Genomic DNA, 17,708 nt, shown 5'->3' with positions numbered 1-17,708 from the left:
CCCTTTTGGCCTGTGTTATTTGTTTTTATGGCTTACAAATGAAAACACAAAAGTAAGAAAAGAAGCCCAGGCCTCCTGGAGGACTACAAATTTGAGGCTTATTTGCCTCAGAACCTTTTCAGTTATAGAAAATATTCCTTGGTTTGTTATTGTGGGTTTGGTTTGCAGTGAAACTGTGCCTTGTGCTTTAAACAGTATGTGAATGTTTGAATCATTTTTCCAAGTGCCTCAGGTCTCCTAGAGGTCACACAGTGATTTGCTTTGTTCATGTTTATGTACAAATGAACTGACCAAACCTCCTCAGACCAAAGGGAGAAGGAGAGGGAGGTGCGTCTGCAGGAGCTGAGGCAACAGAGAGAGGAGAGGGCGCAGAAGGACCGGTCGGGCGCAGGCGAGGTGGTGGTGAGAAAGGTGGAGAAGTCTGTGGATGGCTCCACTGTCAGCGAGATCACAAAAACCAACCGCTTTGCCCAGTCAGGTGACATGAATCCCCAGAAATCACTTAAATGAGCAGAGTGTCTTGGATGTGGCCAAGACTGAATGAGTGCTAGCAGCTAGCAGGGACCATTTAACATGGTGTATTATGGTGCATAATGCTACCTCCCAACAGCTTTTGTTCTTTAGATCCATAATTAGCACATTTGGGTGAAGGATTTCTTTTATGTGGCATATAAATGAATAAATCAAAAATATGGGGTGGGTGGGTGGGTGTGTGTAGAATTTACAGTTTTTACAGAATTTACAGTTTTTAGAATTTGCTTGGTACAGTTTAAACTGTCTGTGTTTGTGCCTGTACAGACGAGGGCAGCCGGATGTCCCGCAGCACCATCACAGAAACCACTTGCACACAGAAGTCTGATCGTGAGTCTTGGCTTTTACTGATGTGTGATGTGTGATCTGAATGAGAATTTGTAAGTTTCCATAAATCTCATCATCCCCCTCTACTTTTCAACTGATCTGCTTTGGTTTCAGGGGGGACCATGCAGACCAAATCCTACAGTTACTCTTCCTCCAGTTCGACCAAGAAAGTTGGAAGGTGAACATCAGACACGTGGCAGTCATGTGGAACCATGTTTTGTGCTCGCACATCGAAAAAGCACATTGGCCTTGGCAGGCTTGCCCTCTGCTGACCTCTAATGTTCTCTCTATCCTGCACATCTGCATCCCCTCCAGCGTGTTTGACCGAGAGGATGATTCAGCATTGGAGCGCCGGCAGGCCGAGCGTAGGAAGGAGCTGGTGAGGGCACAGACGTTGCCCAAGACGTCGGCCGTGCAGGCACGCAGGGCCATGATGGAGAAGCTGGATAAGGACAGTGGAAGGTGAGTGCTAGAACATCCTCCAAGTCTTCCTAGTCGCACAGCTGTCTGTGGGACGTTAGCCACGACTGCTTTCCCGCTCAGAAGAATGGTAAAGTGTATTTTAAAGAGGTACAAAGAAATGTCTAAGTAGAAAGCTTTTTTCTAATTGTTCCCAGATTAAGATGTCTATGTATATGCAAGTTTGTCTTGGTGATCTTGGCTTTGTTATATGTACAGCATGTGCAAGTAGAGAGATACATACTTAAAATAATTAATGTGGGTTTTTTTTTTTGTTTTTTAACATGGCCTTTCGAGCAAAGTGTAGTTCACTGTTATTTCTGCACTGTTATTCTTTTTAGATTTGTATGAAATGCCACCTGCAAGGTGCCATGATGGACCTTTTTTCTTTTCTCATGCTCCTGTCTCGCTGTTGGCAGCAGCCCAGCACAGGTGAACAAAGTCCACCGCTCCACCAGCTTCGGGGTGCCCAATGCCAACTCTATCAAGCAGATGCTCCTCGACTGGTGCAGAGCCAAGACCCGTGACTACGAGGTGCGGAGGCCGCCACGTGCACCTCTTCATCTGAAGTATCCTGAGAAAAATATACAGATCGTACTCCAATGCTAATTGATGTGGTTTTACAACAGAGCCTGGCAGTTTAGTCACTTAAATACAAGACTGCTGTGTACTGGTGACCTGTGATATTGCTCCTTTCTGTGTTCTTTCTCACTGTTCTTGTTCTTTGCCTCTCATTTGCCCTTGTTTCAGAATGTGGACATTCAGAACTTTTCCTCTAGCTGGAGTGATGGGATGGCTTTTTGTGCCCTGGTGCACAACTTCTTCCCTGAGGCGTTCGACTACTCTGCCCTGAGTCCCAGCAATCGACGACAGAACTTTGAGGTGGCCTTCAAAACAGCAGAGTGAGTATATAAATATTTGCACATCTACTTAAGATTTCACCACAGAGATTGACACATTTGTACAAATGTTTAATGGTGACAATTAAATGTTTTCTAAATATTTTTTATATATGGCAGCAGAATTATTTTAACCATTTTTGCTTTGTTAATTTTTTGTCCACGTTAGAAAATCCCACCACTAATATTATTGAAATGCTTGCTAGTGATTCATGTTATAGAGAAATGTGCAGGCACTCAGAATACTCTAAATTTACTTACAGAATGATAATTATACATTACACCAAGTCACCTCCAGAATTATCATTTACATTTTTACTGCAACTTACCAAAGCAGGGCCAACACAATTTTAGCCTCAAAGGGCCGATTGTTCCAACAAAGCAGAAGAATACCTCATGCCACTTGGTTAATTAATTGATCTCAGTCTTAAAATGATTGATTAGGTGTAGTCACTGACCCCTTTGCCTATCCCTACACAGCATTCCTTCTCGGCTTCTTTACCGAAAGTGTTTTTCGGATCAAAGTTGCTTTGAGACTCATTCTATTGTTAAAAGTGCTATATAAATAAAATTGAATTGAGGTTCAGAATATTTCATAATGTAGTCACCATTTGTCTAGAGAGGCTCTGAGTGCCTGCAGGGTTGTAAAAGAAGGAATGTCCTAAATCTAACCTATAGCCCCTGGTGAAAGCCTTCTAGTTACTTGCAGTGTTCTGATGTTCGCTTCATCATTGAAGCGAATCTGCACGTTCTTCGTGCTCCAGGGACCGTTATGCCGCTTTGACCAATGACCTCCTCTGAAATGACTGGCCTGTAAATACTTTCTGCTGATTTGCCATTTCCCTTTTCCACTGTCCTGCCTCTACCTAGAGAGGTAACCCCTCCTACAGCTCGACTAAACCAGCCGTGTCCGCGTCTAATGATCAAGACCCGCAGGTCCTCCACTGGATAAGCTCTACTTTGCGTCATTTAGTCACTCCTTGAATCTTTCAGTTAACCGTGAATGGGCATTCAGATTCCCCTTGACCCTTTCCCCTCTAGTCAATCTGTCGCCTGTTTATTCTCTTCTCAATTTCCCGACTCTTGTAAACAGCTGTTTAGAACAGATCATTCACCATGACTGACTAACAGAATGACTGGCCACTTAAACATCATTGGCTATTGCTTCTCACTGCCTGTCAGTCTTAGGTTTTGGGTGGTATCACTTCTCTGCTCTTGCATGTTTCTCTGCTATGGCCAACTTGCCTGTGGATGCATAAATGCCATAATCTAGTCATTGTTCACTTTTCTTCTCACTTTGCATTCTGTGTCCGGATCACTTCGTGCCCACATTCACAGTGCACATGTAAAGGCCGAACACAAAGCAGCAGGTTCACCTCGTGACCCACAGTTGTCTAGCGCTAGTTTTTAGATTAGGGGACAAAACCATACGTATGAAGCTCAGCTGTTAAAAGTGCCTTGTGTCTTGGTCCTGCTGTATATTCCTCCATGTGTCCTGAAAAGCAAACCTTGCATCACAGCCACAAAACTGAATGGATGCGAGCTAATGCTCCATTTATCCCTTTTTTGTGTCTGTGTGTGCATATGATCATGCAAGCACATCAAGCATGAAAGCACATCAAACTGTATGTCAACACACATGTAATGTTTATCCTGTTTTTGTGTCCTTTTTCCGTCCTCTTTCCTCACTGTCCCCATGTTTCACCCTGATGTTTGGCTGCCCACTGCTGCCTTCCTTTGCCCTTTCTTGCTGTATTTCCTCCCTCCTTTCTTTTGTGTTTGTATTTCTGCCTTTCTACCTTGTATGTCTTTCTTTTATTCTCTCTCTGTCTCTTTGTCCCATATACCCTTCCCTTCATCTCCTGACATGGTTTTGCGAGCAGGAAGCTTGCCGACTGTCCCCAGCTTTTGGATGTGGATGATATGGTGCGTCTGCGGGAGCCTGACTGGAAGTGCGTGTATACGTACCTCCAGGAGTTCTACAGAGGTCTGGTGCAGAAGGGCTTGGTCAAAACCAAACACTCCACATAAGGTCCAAACTGACACTGAACGGTGAGAGTAGCATCAAGGCCTTTAAGGAAAGACCTGACCCATGATGTGGGGTTTTTTTGGGGGGAAGTGGGTTTCATTTATGATTAAGGTGATGGTAATTTGGGGTTACAAGCTGTTAAAAATGTTATGGTTAATGCAGTTCTGGAGTTCAGTGGGCATTGTTTTACTAAAACCATGATGGTCATACATAAAGTATAACTGGAGTGTTATGTGTAATAGTTCAAGTCTGCTTCCAAACCTGCTCCCATTTGTTACATTTGGAAATCTTGATGAATCTGGAGACAAGAAGTTGCTATAAATTACAGGTGAAGACACCAAAGAGATTTTTTTGGGACCATAAAAAGATGGAAGCTAACTTAAAAGGCAATGCTTTATCTAAGTTGAGGTCATGTATGTGTGAGAACAGTACAAAGTCAGGTGATGTTCTTTATCAAGGTTTTGTTTGTCAGTTTCAGTGGACCAACATAACGTCATATCAAGAGCCTGGCCACGTTCACCATCACTCAGTGTGTGCGAGAGTGAATAGCGCAGTGAAATCCAACGCCCAAACATGGTCTTGGTTTGGGCCAGAGACACAAGGACAGAGCCCGCCAGGATCAAAGATTCCTGCTGTCTGCTTTAGCTACCAGTTTAGAACATATGATGTACTGTTTTGTTTCCAAAACAAAGCCAGAAATCCTTTCATTTGCCAAATGTCTTCAGGAATATTAACTGCCAACCAATTAGCATGGTCATGTTTTAAATTTGCACAATAACCTGTATTTCTTTTTGGCAAGAAAACTGAAAATTATAATTAATCTTACTGTATAGGGGTCATTTAAAGGATAGAATAACTACACACCTTCAACTTCCCAGTATTAATAAATCACTGGTCTGTAGTATAAACATATCTGCCCATTTACTGCTCTGTTTAGGCCTATTGAGGGGTATCTTTGTAGGGTAGCAAAGGAAGTGATGGGTCCATTTCCTTTCCTATTTCAAGCTGTGCTGGGTGAGAATCAGTTTGGGGATGTCTGTAAATGTTTTCTATAGTCCTCACAGAGTTGATCTCCCACCTGCTGGTTAGTTGTGCAAGTGATTTTTATTTCACACTCCTCCTCAGTAAATATACAGAGTGTATGTTTATTCTCTGATTCACTGTTCCTTTATTGCTCCCTCAATCTTTCTCCATCAGGGCCTTTGCTAATTGTATGCCCTTGCTGGAAGTGGAGGACATGATGATAATGGGCAAGAAACCTGACTCCAAGTGTGTCTTCACCTACGTGCAGTCCCTGGTCAATCACCTGCGTAGATATGAGATGGCCTGTCAAGCTCTCTCAGACCACTGACCGCTTGCTGGTTCAACCCCCCGAGAAAACCTGAAGGCCCATTCCATGACACTCTGGTTGAAGACAGAACTGTTTCTTAGTTGTATATTGTTTTCCACACCTCAGTACCCTAATTTCAGTTATAACAAGCCAATCGTAGTGTTGTTTGAAGTCATGGGGCTTCAATCAAGCTGTAGTCAAGTATATGCCTTTATGCCCTAATGATAAGACCCATAAAATTTGAATTAAAAGTTATGTATTTATTTATGACAAAATTGGTGGGAAAAATATATTTGTCCATCCCCCCCCCCCAAAAAAAAAGCTGATTCCCTTAACCTCATGTTTTATTTCCTGTATACATTAAAGTGAATTTAAGGGAACTGCCTATCTATCTAAATGTTTTAAATAGCATGTGAGCTTATTATATGGTACTCATGCTTTTTAGATGAATTCAGATCTGCATGCTTCACATTTACTTGAACTTTTTACAATTTTATTTTCATTTATAGGGAGCAAGTTTTCTGAGCACTGGTATGCACACATAATTTTCACTGTATTATATAATGACCCCCTTGTTTAAACATTTAATCATAACTGCATAAATATTTATTACATGAATTCACCATATTTGTCTAAATTAATTTTTAACTGGTGCTCAGTTCTGTTATTTATCTTACAATTGATTTTAAGGAGCTTCTCAGCCCATATTATAAAATGTTAATAGATTTGAATAGCCCACTCACTCATCTTAGTAGGAGAGGAAGTGTTTAAGCAAAGGGGTTATGCAATGCAGGCTCAGTCTCACTGTCACATGTATACATGGCACAACATGCGTTCCCTATCTTATGGTTCACTTTGTGGTGTGAGGTTTCATTCAGTTTTTACTTTCTTCACTTACTATGTTTTTAGGAAAAGAATTTTAAAAAATGACAAATGGCTCCTCAGTCAGATAATTTATCTCCCTGCTTATAGGGTTTCTCTCTTTTTTTTGCATATTTTAAAATATTCTGAAGTAATACTTGCCTGCTGAGTGATAAAATGTTTAATTTCAGGTATGTAGCCTGGGTCCAGTATTATTCAACAATTAACCTTTTTAATTTAAGATGAGATTATATATACTTTATCACTAAAGTTGTTTATATATATATATATATATATATATATATATATATATATATATATATATGTATATATATATTTATATATATATATATATATATATTTATTTTTTTTTTGGTTCTTGGGCTAGTTTGTACCTATCATTTTGGCTTGATTTGATTTGCAAATTATTTTATTTAAAAAAAGAATGGATGTTGAGGGCAAAGCTCAAAGCAACAGCAACTTCATATAACTCGTATGGTAATGAACTGCTTTTCTGTTATTGGCACCATGGGAGCAAATGACCTAGTACTCTGCACTCAAACGTTTTGTGTAATACTAAGTATGTCATCATAGTTATTTCCTCCAGTCCTTTTTAAACTTGCTTGTATATTTATCCATGTACTGACTTGTGTTCATTTTGCTCAAGTGCATACAAAGGTAGCCCAAATCAAAAAGAAAAATGTCAAATGGAGTTCTCATGAGTTCCCATGTAAAAATGGTGGCATCTTGGTTTAGGCTGGTGTAAGAAAAGGGTTGGCATGCTTTTGCCATCATTCCTTCCCTGTGACGAAGATCTCATTGTAGAGCTGAGATCCAAACCGTTGTGGGCTGGACTTTGCACTATTGGCACTGTTACTACAAAGTGGAGTGGTTACATGACTTGTATGTTTAAATGCAAAAAAAAAAAAATAGTTTGTGTGGCCTTTTTTTTTTTTTTTTTTACACATTATATATATATATATAAGTTGACTACCAAGAGCACCCCTAATTTTGTGTTTACATTGTTGCACAGAAGAATATTTCTCACTCAAATTTTCTTTACGCTGCAATTAATATGAATGACTATTAAAATTCTTTGAGAAATGTAAGTATTTGTTTCTGGGAGTACTTTCGGTCCACATTCTCTAAAGCAGAACCAGAGTACCTTTTAGTTAATGCTCTCTGTCAGTACATCTCTCAAGGATCAGTGTTTGGCCCTCATTAAATATTTGATATCCTTTCCCTTAATTAAATACTCTGAATTACCACTGCTGTGGAAAAATATATGGAGATATAATCAGCACACACTACCACCTTCTTTTTGTCAGTTACAGTCGTTTCCTGTGTTCTTACATTTTATAAACAACTTCTTGACTTTTAAAGCCTTGCATGGTCTTGCTGCCTCCTGTTTAGCTTCGCTCTTCAGATTTTGCAGCCCTGCACACACACACACACATCTTCTGGCAGTGTGATCCTAGTCCTCCCCAAGATGGGTTTGTTCACCTTAGTGAACAGATCGATCAGTGTTGGGACCCAAAGTATTACAGAGCAATACTTCCTCTGTAAAGTTTCTTCTGTCTTTCCTTTTAAACTTCATGCCACTTACACTGGCCCCAATTTACTTGGCTGCCATTTGTCTTTTTCTGACCTGGATTATATTTGTCTAAGGTTGGCTGGCAGTTTTCTTTCTTTAGAAGTTTTTCAAAGCCCAAGAATGCTTCATTATTTCCATTGATGATATTACAATTTTGGTGTTAGTTACTATTATAGAAATAAATTCTTCTGATTTGTTTTATGTAGTTTGCTACACAAGTCCAGCTTCAAAACACTTCAGTGTTTAAATCAAATAAAAAAATTTTTTTTATTTTTCTCAGTGGCATCATTATGCTTTCCCTTGAGCACTCTATGGTGACCCTGACTTAAGACCTCAGGCACATGCATCATCAACCCCCAACCAATCAAATGATTTTTTGGTTTGGGGCATCATTCAGTTCCTAAATGGGTAAAATCAGGGTAACCAACAACTCCTTTACCAATACCACAAATGTGTCCATGTAAGATCACAGACTCAACAGATGCATGCACAAGACTGTAAAACCTCTACAAATGCAGATATTGTGAGGGCACATCACAGACCTATTCCGAACCAATCTTTCATGTGTGTTATAAATCTTTATGTGATGGGTCTATTTTAGATTGCGGTTCCTCACTAAAATCAGTCTTTGTGGGTAGTTGGGTAGTAGGAGGCTCTCGGAAGGGGCTGTCCTTGGCTGGTGAGAAGCGGAACTCCTCTGGTACTTTGTCGTCAAGTTGTGCTTTTTTATAAAGCCCAGTTCAGCCAGGAGTTTGTTGATCTCTGTACGGGTCATGTCTGCCAGCGGGATCCGCTATAAAGAAAAGAGAACAGCTGTGATGAAGACAACAAAATTTCAGAGTGCTACTGAAAGGAATTCTCAAGCTCATGACTGGTAGTGCAATACACCATAGGTTCAAAGTTGCTCAGTTGAAGTTTTGTCAGCAGGTGGTGCCCGTAAAAAAAAACACACAAAAAAAACAACTGTTCAAGAGCTAGTTCACGCTGGACCAATTTCCAATTGGTTGTGGACTGTACACAGAATGTATAGAGATTTTCAGGCTTGATAGTGTGTTCTCTGCTGGACACGTTTCTGCTGGGCATCCTTAAGCGCATATCAAAATGATAAAGACTGATTTAATACCAGATTTTTCATTGCATTGCATCATCAAAGGCAGGGGTTACATTGGGTGATGTATAAGGCTAATAAACCTGAGCAGTTTCAAGTCCTTAAAATCTCCTGGATGAAGGCTCCATGGGATTAGGAAAATTTCAAATCTTGGGCATGATGGAAAAATGTGGGCCTGAGTCTTGGCCTCTGCATTCTTTGACCATGCCGTGACACTCCAGTCCTCATGGCCCTTCAAACTCTACAAATTTGTCTTTTCCTGTTATAGCACACACGTGTTATGAGTCCACATAGGCTTGAGAAATGCTTGCTGTCAAAGAATGCAGTAAATCTTGCCAATTGGATTTGCTAGAACAAAATGGATGAAAAATTGTACGAACATACTGCCATCCCAACCTCTGGTCCCCAGGGTCCCTGAAACTGAAAACCATTACACAACATAGGTTTTCCTTCCCAGATATATTCAATATGTATCAAATATAGAAGAAAACAAAACTACTCATATCTTTCTGTTTTGTTTACCTACTAATTAACAATTTTACAAGTCACAACAGGAAGTCTCTTTTGAAGGTGCTGCTGTTTTATTGCAGCCTTATACTCAGCTCAGTATTAAGAGTAAAACATGAGACTTACATCCAACTCCTCATAGTAGTGGTTAAGGAGGACAAGCTCAGGGTCTGCGCCAGGAATGTGCTTCATTACCAAGTTATGACTGAAATGGGGAAAGTCAAGAAAATAAAAAGAATGGAGACAAAGTAAAAGCTTTGTGAAACTGCTTTCAGGAAGCTACACTACATCCTGAAATTGTCACAGGACTTACATAATACTACATACATATATATATTTTTTTATAAAAGTATCAGAGGCCAAATAAAATGCTGCAGTACAACCACCATGGGAATGAACTGAACTGAAATCCAAAGCTGGAGTGGAGTGTGAACAGGAAAGAGCTCAGAACTCTTAATGGTAGCGAACGTATCATGTGTTATGATAGGCTCCGAAAGCAATGAAGATGTGGACAGCCACCTGTTTCTATGAGCTTATCGTGAGCCTTGCTATGTTGTTTGAAAGTGTTTGTTAAATTACATAATAACAGCATTTTCTATGAGATTATATTCATAGAAGTGCACCATTTTAGAGGCAATTACAATGTGATTTAGCAAATTAATTGATGTTGTAAAGCAGGATGAAGGATACTACAGAGGGATGTCCTGGGTCACAAAGGCCTTGACCTAAGATCATGGAGAAAAGCAGAGAAAAAGGAATTACAACAAAAAAGAAACTGAGTCAGTGTGATTCAAAGAGTATAAGGAATAAGTGTTACACTGAAATAATGACAGCTTACTTCCCTCAGCCTGTTCAGCTGTCATCCTCCACATGTCTAGGAAGAAAGACAATATGGCAAATAAGTATTAAAAACAAACAAACAAACAAAAAACTCTATTACTACCACTACTATTATTATTATTATTATTATTATTATTATTATTATTATTATTAATAATAATAATAATAATAATAATAATAATAATAATAATATCAGAATAAATGGTTTTCAGTATTTGTGGCAAACAATAATGTTTTTGTGATACCACTCTCATTACTTTTAAAATAATGTATGGCAAAAAAAAAGAGCAGCAGTATGTTTCACTGTACAGTCCTGTACCCTGAGTGGGGAGAATTAGGACTAAACTGATAAAGGATATCATATTTGGCCTGTTGTTGTGAAATGTTTAATATCCTCGAACTGAGTGCCATTTATTTAGGGCAGTTACATCCCTTAGGGGGTTACCTGAAAACAAACTTTAGGACAAAGCCCCAGAAAACTCACAAAGTCCTTGGTGGCTGTTTGTTAGGCCCATATCTAATTGCACATTCTTATTTGTCTACAGTTTATCTTTTTCCAATAAAACAATGTCGCACACAGGCTAATTCAGTTTCTGTTGGCATAGTGACAACGTTACAGGCAGATTCAGCGTCTGCAGGTGTGATACAGTTTGTTATATGTTATATGTTGTCGACTAATATTCTATTTTATTCGTAAGAGCGGTTTCATCACTTTGATTCAAAGCTTTTATAATCTCAGTTTTATTTAATTGACTGTTTCAAATGAATGTCAAATTTACTACAATAATCGAAAACGTTATCTATCAGGATAATGTTGAGAACAGTGGCCTAGTTTACACAATTGGATGCAGATTTTAAAAAATCTAAAGCTTGCGGAACAACTGTAGTACAGTTGTAGAGCAGTTGTACTAATCGCAAATTTACGTACCTCAACTTTTGCCTTTGCAAGACCCTCTAGCTTTTTCAAATCCACTGTATATGCCATGACCACAGAGGGAAGCAGCGCAGTCAGTAAAACCGACCACATGACGCTTGATGGGTCGGAGACGCCCGACACGTCTGATCACCGCACCTCGCAATTATTGAACTAACCACTTTAAATATAGGAAGACTGGTAAAATTCCTCAAATAAATATGTCACGTCCGGACTCTGCCACGTAAAGCGTTGCTCTATGTCTTTTTTTTCTAGAAGAAGGAGGAACTATTACCGAACGTGATTTCAGAGCTGAAAGCACATTGGCCGTGCTCGAGACTGCGCAGTTTATCTCGGGTCTTGCAGTGATGCTTAATTCAAGCCACCTAATATGCTTATTGCATTTTCTGATTTAAAAAACCTCTTATGTCCTCTTACGAATTATTGGATTTGAAGTAACTGGAAAATCTATGCAGTATCTCTCCGCTAAAGTGATGTAACCGGTTCATACAAACGTTTGGCCTCTAGAGGTAGACAGAATGCGGCAGATTAGGTCAGTGGTGGTTTCGGAGTTCAGAGTGCAAAAAGGAGCAATTTTTCTACTATACAAACATGGGTGCTGCACGGGGAGAGTTAAGATGGTTCTATGGACCTGTGAGCGACAGGAGCATTAAAAACTATTAGATTATTAGGTGGTAGAGGAATATGTGATGTCTTTTTATGAGGCCCAAATCCCTGGTGGCATACCTGTCTATGAAACAGGCTTTTTAACATTTTCTTTTCTGTTCTTTAACTGAGTATCTTATTCACATACTAACATATTTATTTAAACAATTACAACTGTTCTGGCCTGTTTTTGAAAAGTAGGCCAATTTTAAATATTCTAAATAAAATAACTTGTTGAAGTCCAGGTTGATAATGCAAAAATACTTAAAACATTTTGTTTAATTTTTGCTGTCTTTATATGTTTAACATTTTACAGAAGCCTATTATTATTATTATTATTATTATTATTATTATTATTATTATTATTATTATTATTATTATTAACGAGATGCCATTTTACTTGTGAAATGTTCAAAAGGTATTTAATGACAACCATAGGCAACAGAAAAATACTTTTTCCCAAAATAAAGGAAACTAAAGCCAACTGAAAATCCAACTAAATAATCACAACACAACACTGTCAATTGAAATACTTTACATTTCCAACTACTTTACAGTCTGCAGGGAGATGCAGAGTATCTTGGAAAACCTTGCTGTGTCCTCCCTGGCTCTCTCCCTCTTGGGGCCAGTGGCAGATGCCACATTATTATTATTATTATTATTATTATTATTATTATTATTATTATTATTATTATCCAAGTGTTCTGTACTGGTCTCCACATAACAGCAGTAGCCTACTGATTTAATTATTTAATCTATGAGTTAGATTACAATCTTAAACTAACTCCCTGACAATAAACAGACATTAACCCCAGTCCCAAAGAAACAGGCACCACTCCTTACAATCAATAACTATATATATAAACACAGACTAGAACATGTACTCTAACACAGGGATCACAATTATAAATAGAACACAGTAGGACAACAGAAGTGAAACCCAGTGTATGCTTTCATGCAGATCTAGAGATACACAGTGACAAGCTGTCATCAATCACATTCTCTAAACCCGTTTTATGAACTATCTTGAGAAGAAATCCCTGAATGATCATTGACCTGAGTATAAGTCATTGGTTAGAGTTAAGCATCCAGTTCAAAAACACCAAAGGATTATGATCAGTATAAATAGTGATTGCATCTGAACTACCGTCAAGACAAATGTCAGTGTTGCAGAGCAATAAGGAGAGCACGGGATTCTCTCTCAATGGTACAAATAGATGTTTTAAAACTACTTTAAAAAAAGTAACAGACAGGGTTGTCGATACCAGGTGATTCCTCCTGTAGGAGTACCGCATCCGCGCCAGTACCACTAGCATCCACTTCAAGTTTAAAAGGCCTCATAAAATCTGGAGCAAGAAGTGCTGAAAAACTTTACAAAACCCACTCTATCAACAAAATCTTCCATTCAGTGTAATCTGACATTGGAGAGGGTGAAGAATGAGCTACAATAGCTACAGTAACCCTCAACTCAGCGTTGGGATTGACATAAGGATTTAACATAATGCGACAAACACGGAATGTATGTCTTCGATCAGAGGTACTCACAATGTAGTTTGTAGGTGGCTGTTTTTGTTGAAGTACATATGGACCAGAAAAATGTGTCTGAAGTGTTGAACCAGACATAGGCAAAAGAACTAACACTTTATCTCTTTACTGAATGCAGCGGGATTGCTTCTGGGAATCTGGTAGCTGTACACATAATTAGCAAATAATTTCCAAAACTAGTCTTTGGTAAGGGTCCTACACAATCAATTAACAATCCCTCAAAAGGTTCACCCATTACTAGAATGGGACACAAGGAAGCAGGAGGGATGACTTGATTTGGTTTTCCACTAAGTTGATATGTATGGCAAGATTGACAATAACCTTCATAGCAGGCCAAAAGAAATGTTTCAACAAACACCCAGTGGTTTTTCATATACCTAGGTGTCCCGATAAAGGATGATCATGAGCCAAAGACATGACATGTTCTATAGGGCTTAGGAACCACAATCTGCCAAGCTCACCTCAAACTTACATGCCTGGGCATGAATCATGACACATGCAGGGAATACATGCTCTAAATTCTGATCAGGCATGGCCATATTTTCCATTGGTTCATCCACAACCTCAGGTTGAAACCACCAGCAATATCATTAACAAGGATAAATGAAACCCACTTAACAGGTAATTCAGAACTATCTGCAACTTTAAATAAACCAGAGGTCTCATTTGTACACAGTTAGAGGAAATCTATGTACCCCAAGTTCGATTCTTTGCACTAGTACATCACTTCTGCAATATGATGAGTCCAAAAACGATAGTGTACTGTCCAAAACAAACGATTGAGCTGCCCCAGTATCCTGCAGGATAGTTATGGATTTTCTCTGCTCATCTTCTGTCAGAGCAATGGTTCCTGAGAACACAAAAAAGCTTAAAAACAGGCTCAACATCAGCAGTAGGTACTTCACAATTCCCAGGGCCTATAGTCACCTTGCAATACGCATTTACTTTTTTCAGAGATACGCTCTTACAAGCATTTTGCATTTAAAAACAGGACACATGGCAATAAGGTGCCCCTTACCATGAGAATAAAAACACTCATGGGTGTCCAAAACAGTGGTCTCATCCGGTGGCAGCAGCTCTGAATTAACAGTGGCCTTGCCAATTGATTTACTAGTCATTGAACGACCTGCGGTCTCACAATGCGGAGTTCAGTAGAAGATGGTTTTATGTGTTAAAACAAATTCATTTGCCAATATAGCTACAGGAGACAAATTTTCTATGTTTTCTCATCTAAATAAGCCACCATTATCCCTGGAAGACATTGTTTAAACTCTTCTAAAATAATCAGCTCTTTAAGATGTTTGAAATAGTCACAACACTCCCTGTACACCATTTCTCAACCCAAACTTCACTCTGGCAAATTCCACGTAGGTTTGGCTGGGTTTTTTTGTGTGTGTTTCTAAACTTCTGTCGATAGCCTTGCAGCACCAATTCATAAGCTTTCAAAATAGTAGATTTTACCAAGTCATAATCTAAACTCTGCTCCACAGTCCAAGAAGCGCATACATTTTGTGCTTTAGAAGCAAGTTTGCATTGTAAAAGCAAAAACCTTTTCACTTAAGGCAGAGCAGAGCCAGTGATGAGGTGCACAGCAAGACTCAAATCCCGAAAAAAAATTAGAAATTATGAGTGGGTTCTTATGGGAGGATGAAAGGATGAAAAAGTGAAGAATATAGAATAAGTGGAGAAAAAGAAATTGTTATATTAGATCAGCCTTACTATGTATACCAATTTTGATAGTTGTAGCATAGTTGTAGATAGTTGTAGTGAAAAAATGAGGTCAATAGGATTAATTTACTTTTGTATTTTTATTTGTTATTTTGCAGTCTTTCTTATGCAGAGAGACTTAGAAGTAATTTAGTTGTCTAAAAGTATCCTTAGCTAGCACAAACAGTTTAAAATCCAAAAATGCCCAGACCCAAATATCAGTGCTGAAACCTAGAATGAGAGATACAATCGAATACAACACAATTCAAGAGCAATTACTAAACACCACAGGTCAAGTGCAAATCTAAAATCTTCACATGTGTCAGATTAGATTTAATTACAGTGCTTTCCAAAGAGATGAGTCTCACTCAATGTTCTAAGACAGCAAAGGAATGTTTGAACAACCAGTGGATGTTTGTTCCACCATCTGCTGCTAATATGGAGAATAGGCTTGATGCTTATTTTTCATAGATCTTGAAGGATGGTGAGTGAAGCTGAGCTGCATTTGAAGTTTGAAGGGCTCAACATAAAGGTATAGCTGGGTTTTGACCATTGCCATCAAGCTGAAGGGAGCAGGTCTGTTAACTGGCTTTGTAAGCAAGCATGAGTTTATACAAGTGACTATAGAAAACCAGTGAAGTGAATGGTGATGTGTAATGGGTAAATTGAGGAGTCTTGAAGACCAGCTGTACAGCAGTATTCTGCATCAACTGCAAGTGTTTGATGGCATGCACAGGAAGACCCACCAGATTTGAGTTGCAGTCAAGTCTGGATATGACAAGAGACTAAACAAGCACCTGGGTGGCCTCCCTTGATAGGAAAGGGTGAGTTCTCCAAATGTTGAAAAGGAGAAATCTGCATGATTAGGTTTGTGACATGATCTGAGAACAACAGCTAGTCGTCCAAAATTACACCAAGGTTTCTTGCATTCTGGGATGGAGAGAGGAATGAGTTCTCAAAGGAGATGGCAAGATCCATGTGAGGGCCAGTTGCTTTGAACTACATATGAGCCACAATATAGTAAACACACTTTGCTACCACAACAGATGCACAATCAAGTCAGCCACTGCATCTAGATTTACTGTGAATCTCCCAGACTTATCATTTGTGACTAGGATACCCTCAAACCCCACAGAACTTGATTATATAACTGAAAGCTTAGAATCAGTATTCTGTTGCACACTCAATGATGTTGCTCCAATTAAGAATAAAAAGATTAGGGACAAAAAATTAGTACCTTGATATAATGACCACATTCATAATTTAAAACAAAACACTCTAAAAAAGAACATAAATGGAACCACACTAAACTTGTAGTCTTCCAGCTTGCATGGAAGGAGAGCCTTCACAAGTACAGAAAAGCGCTTATTACTGCTTGAACAGTTTATCTCTCAACCATAATAGAAAATAACAAAAATAATCCTAGATTTCTATTTAATACAATTGCACATCTAACTAGGAATAAAACTGACACCACTGCTCAGATTACAACATAGTAGTAATGAGATCATGAATTTCTTCAGTGAGAAAATTAAGCACATTATATATAGCATTCAGAGTATCTCATGCTCAAAGTCCCCCACTTGCTTAATAGATTCACTGCACACACTTTCTTAAGGAAATCCTACCTGAAGTAATTGAACCTTCACTAAAAAATAATTAAAATTAGCAGTAATCAGACCACTTATCAAGAAATCTAACCTCAACCCATGTCAGCTGTCAAACTAAAGGCCAATCTCAAACCTTCCATTTATTTCCAAGATCCTAGAAAAAGCTGTAGCTCAGCAGTTAAGCTCATACCTGAATCAGAACCGAACACATGAAGTCTTTCAGTCAGGGTTTGGGCCTCATCAAAGTATGGAAACAGCAATGATTGTTGGCTTCTGACCAGGGTTATGTCTCTTTGCTTATATTGCTTGATCTGAGTGCAGCATTTGACACAACAGATCACAGCATTTTACTAGATAGACTCGAAAATGTTGTTGGGATTAGAGGAATAACCCTTTCCTGGTTTAAGTGATCTAGCCGGTCGCTACTAGTTTGTTAACATAAATGGAGACTTCTCAGCATGCAACAATGTTAGCTATGGTGTCCCACAAGGATCTGTTCTAGGGCCTTTCCTTTTTTCTTTATATATGCTACCTTATTATATGTAAACACTGTGGTAGTTTCCACAGCTTCGCTGATGATACTCTAAAAGGTCTAAAACCAAGAACAAGTGAAGGTACAGTATATGGACAAAGGTACTGGGACACAACTCTTAATAATTGAATTCAGGTGTTGCATTCAGTCCCATTGCCACAGTGATATAAAATCAAGCATCTAGTCATGCAGTTTACTTTTACAATCATTTTTGAAGAGCTCAAGTGTGGTACTGTAATAGAATGCCAGC

The 17,708-nt window shown here is 38.8% G+C and overlaps 2 protein-coding genes across 7 annotated transcripts in view; one reads left to right on the top strand and one right to left on the bottom strand.

The window, feature by feature from the left end:
* smtnb (smoothelin b) overlaps positions 1-5,697 on the top strand; it is a 53,457-nt gene extending 47,760 nt beyond the window's left edge. For 3 of the 6 annotated variants that reach the window (XM_035526055.1, XM_035526052.1, XM_035526056.1), the window contains 8 exons: positions 305-478; positions 799-861; positions 973-1,036; positions 1,174-1,320; positions 1,737-1,851; positions 2,068-2,219; positions 4,100-4,268; positions 5,443-5,697. In XM_035526055.1, coding sequence (XP_035381948.1) covers positions 305-478; positions 799-861; positions 973-1,036; positions 1,174-1,320; positions 1,737-1,851; positions 2,068-2,219; positions 4,100-4,247 — 863 coding nt within the window. In that variant the 3' untranslated portion in view covers positions 4,248-4,268; positions 5,443-5,697. Of the gene's footprint in view, positions 1-304; positions 479-798; positions 862-972; positions 1,037-1,173; positions 1,321-1,736; positions 1,852-2,067; positions 2,220-4,099; positions 4,269-4,717 lie in introns of all 6 variants that reach the window. The other 3 variants (XM_035526057.1, XM_035526054.1, XM_035526053.1) reach the window with 2 other exon arrangements.
* Positions 5,698-7,380: 1,683 nt separating this feature from the next.
* Positions 7,381-11,689, bottom strand: selenom (selenoprotein M). Its single transcript, XM_027016851.2, is given in 6 exon segments — positions 7,381-8,763; positions 8,766-8,823; positions 9,772-9,850; positions 10,336-10,370; positions 10,484-10,519; positions 11,414-11,689. Coding segments are annotated over 6 exon segments (471 nt in total). The 5' UTR covers positions 11,513-11,689; the 3' UTR covers positions 7,381-8,599.
* Positions 11,690-17,708: the final 6,019 nt, after the last annotated feature.

The sequence above is a fragment of the Electrophorus electricus genome, chromosome 5, assembly GCF_013358815.1.
Source record: "Electrophorus electricus isolate fEleEle1 chromosome 5, fEleEle1.pri, whole genome shotgun sequence".
NCBI lineage: Eukaryota > Metazoa > Chordata > Actinopteri > Gymnotiformes > Gymnotidae > Electrophorus > Electrophorus electricus.
This window is presented reverse-complemented; position numbering and strand designations above follow the sequence as displayed.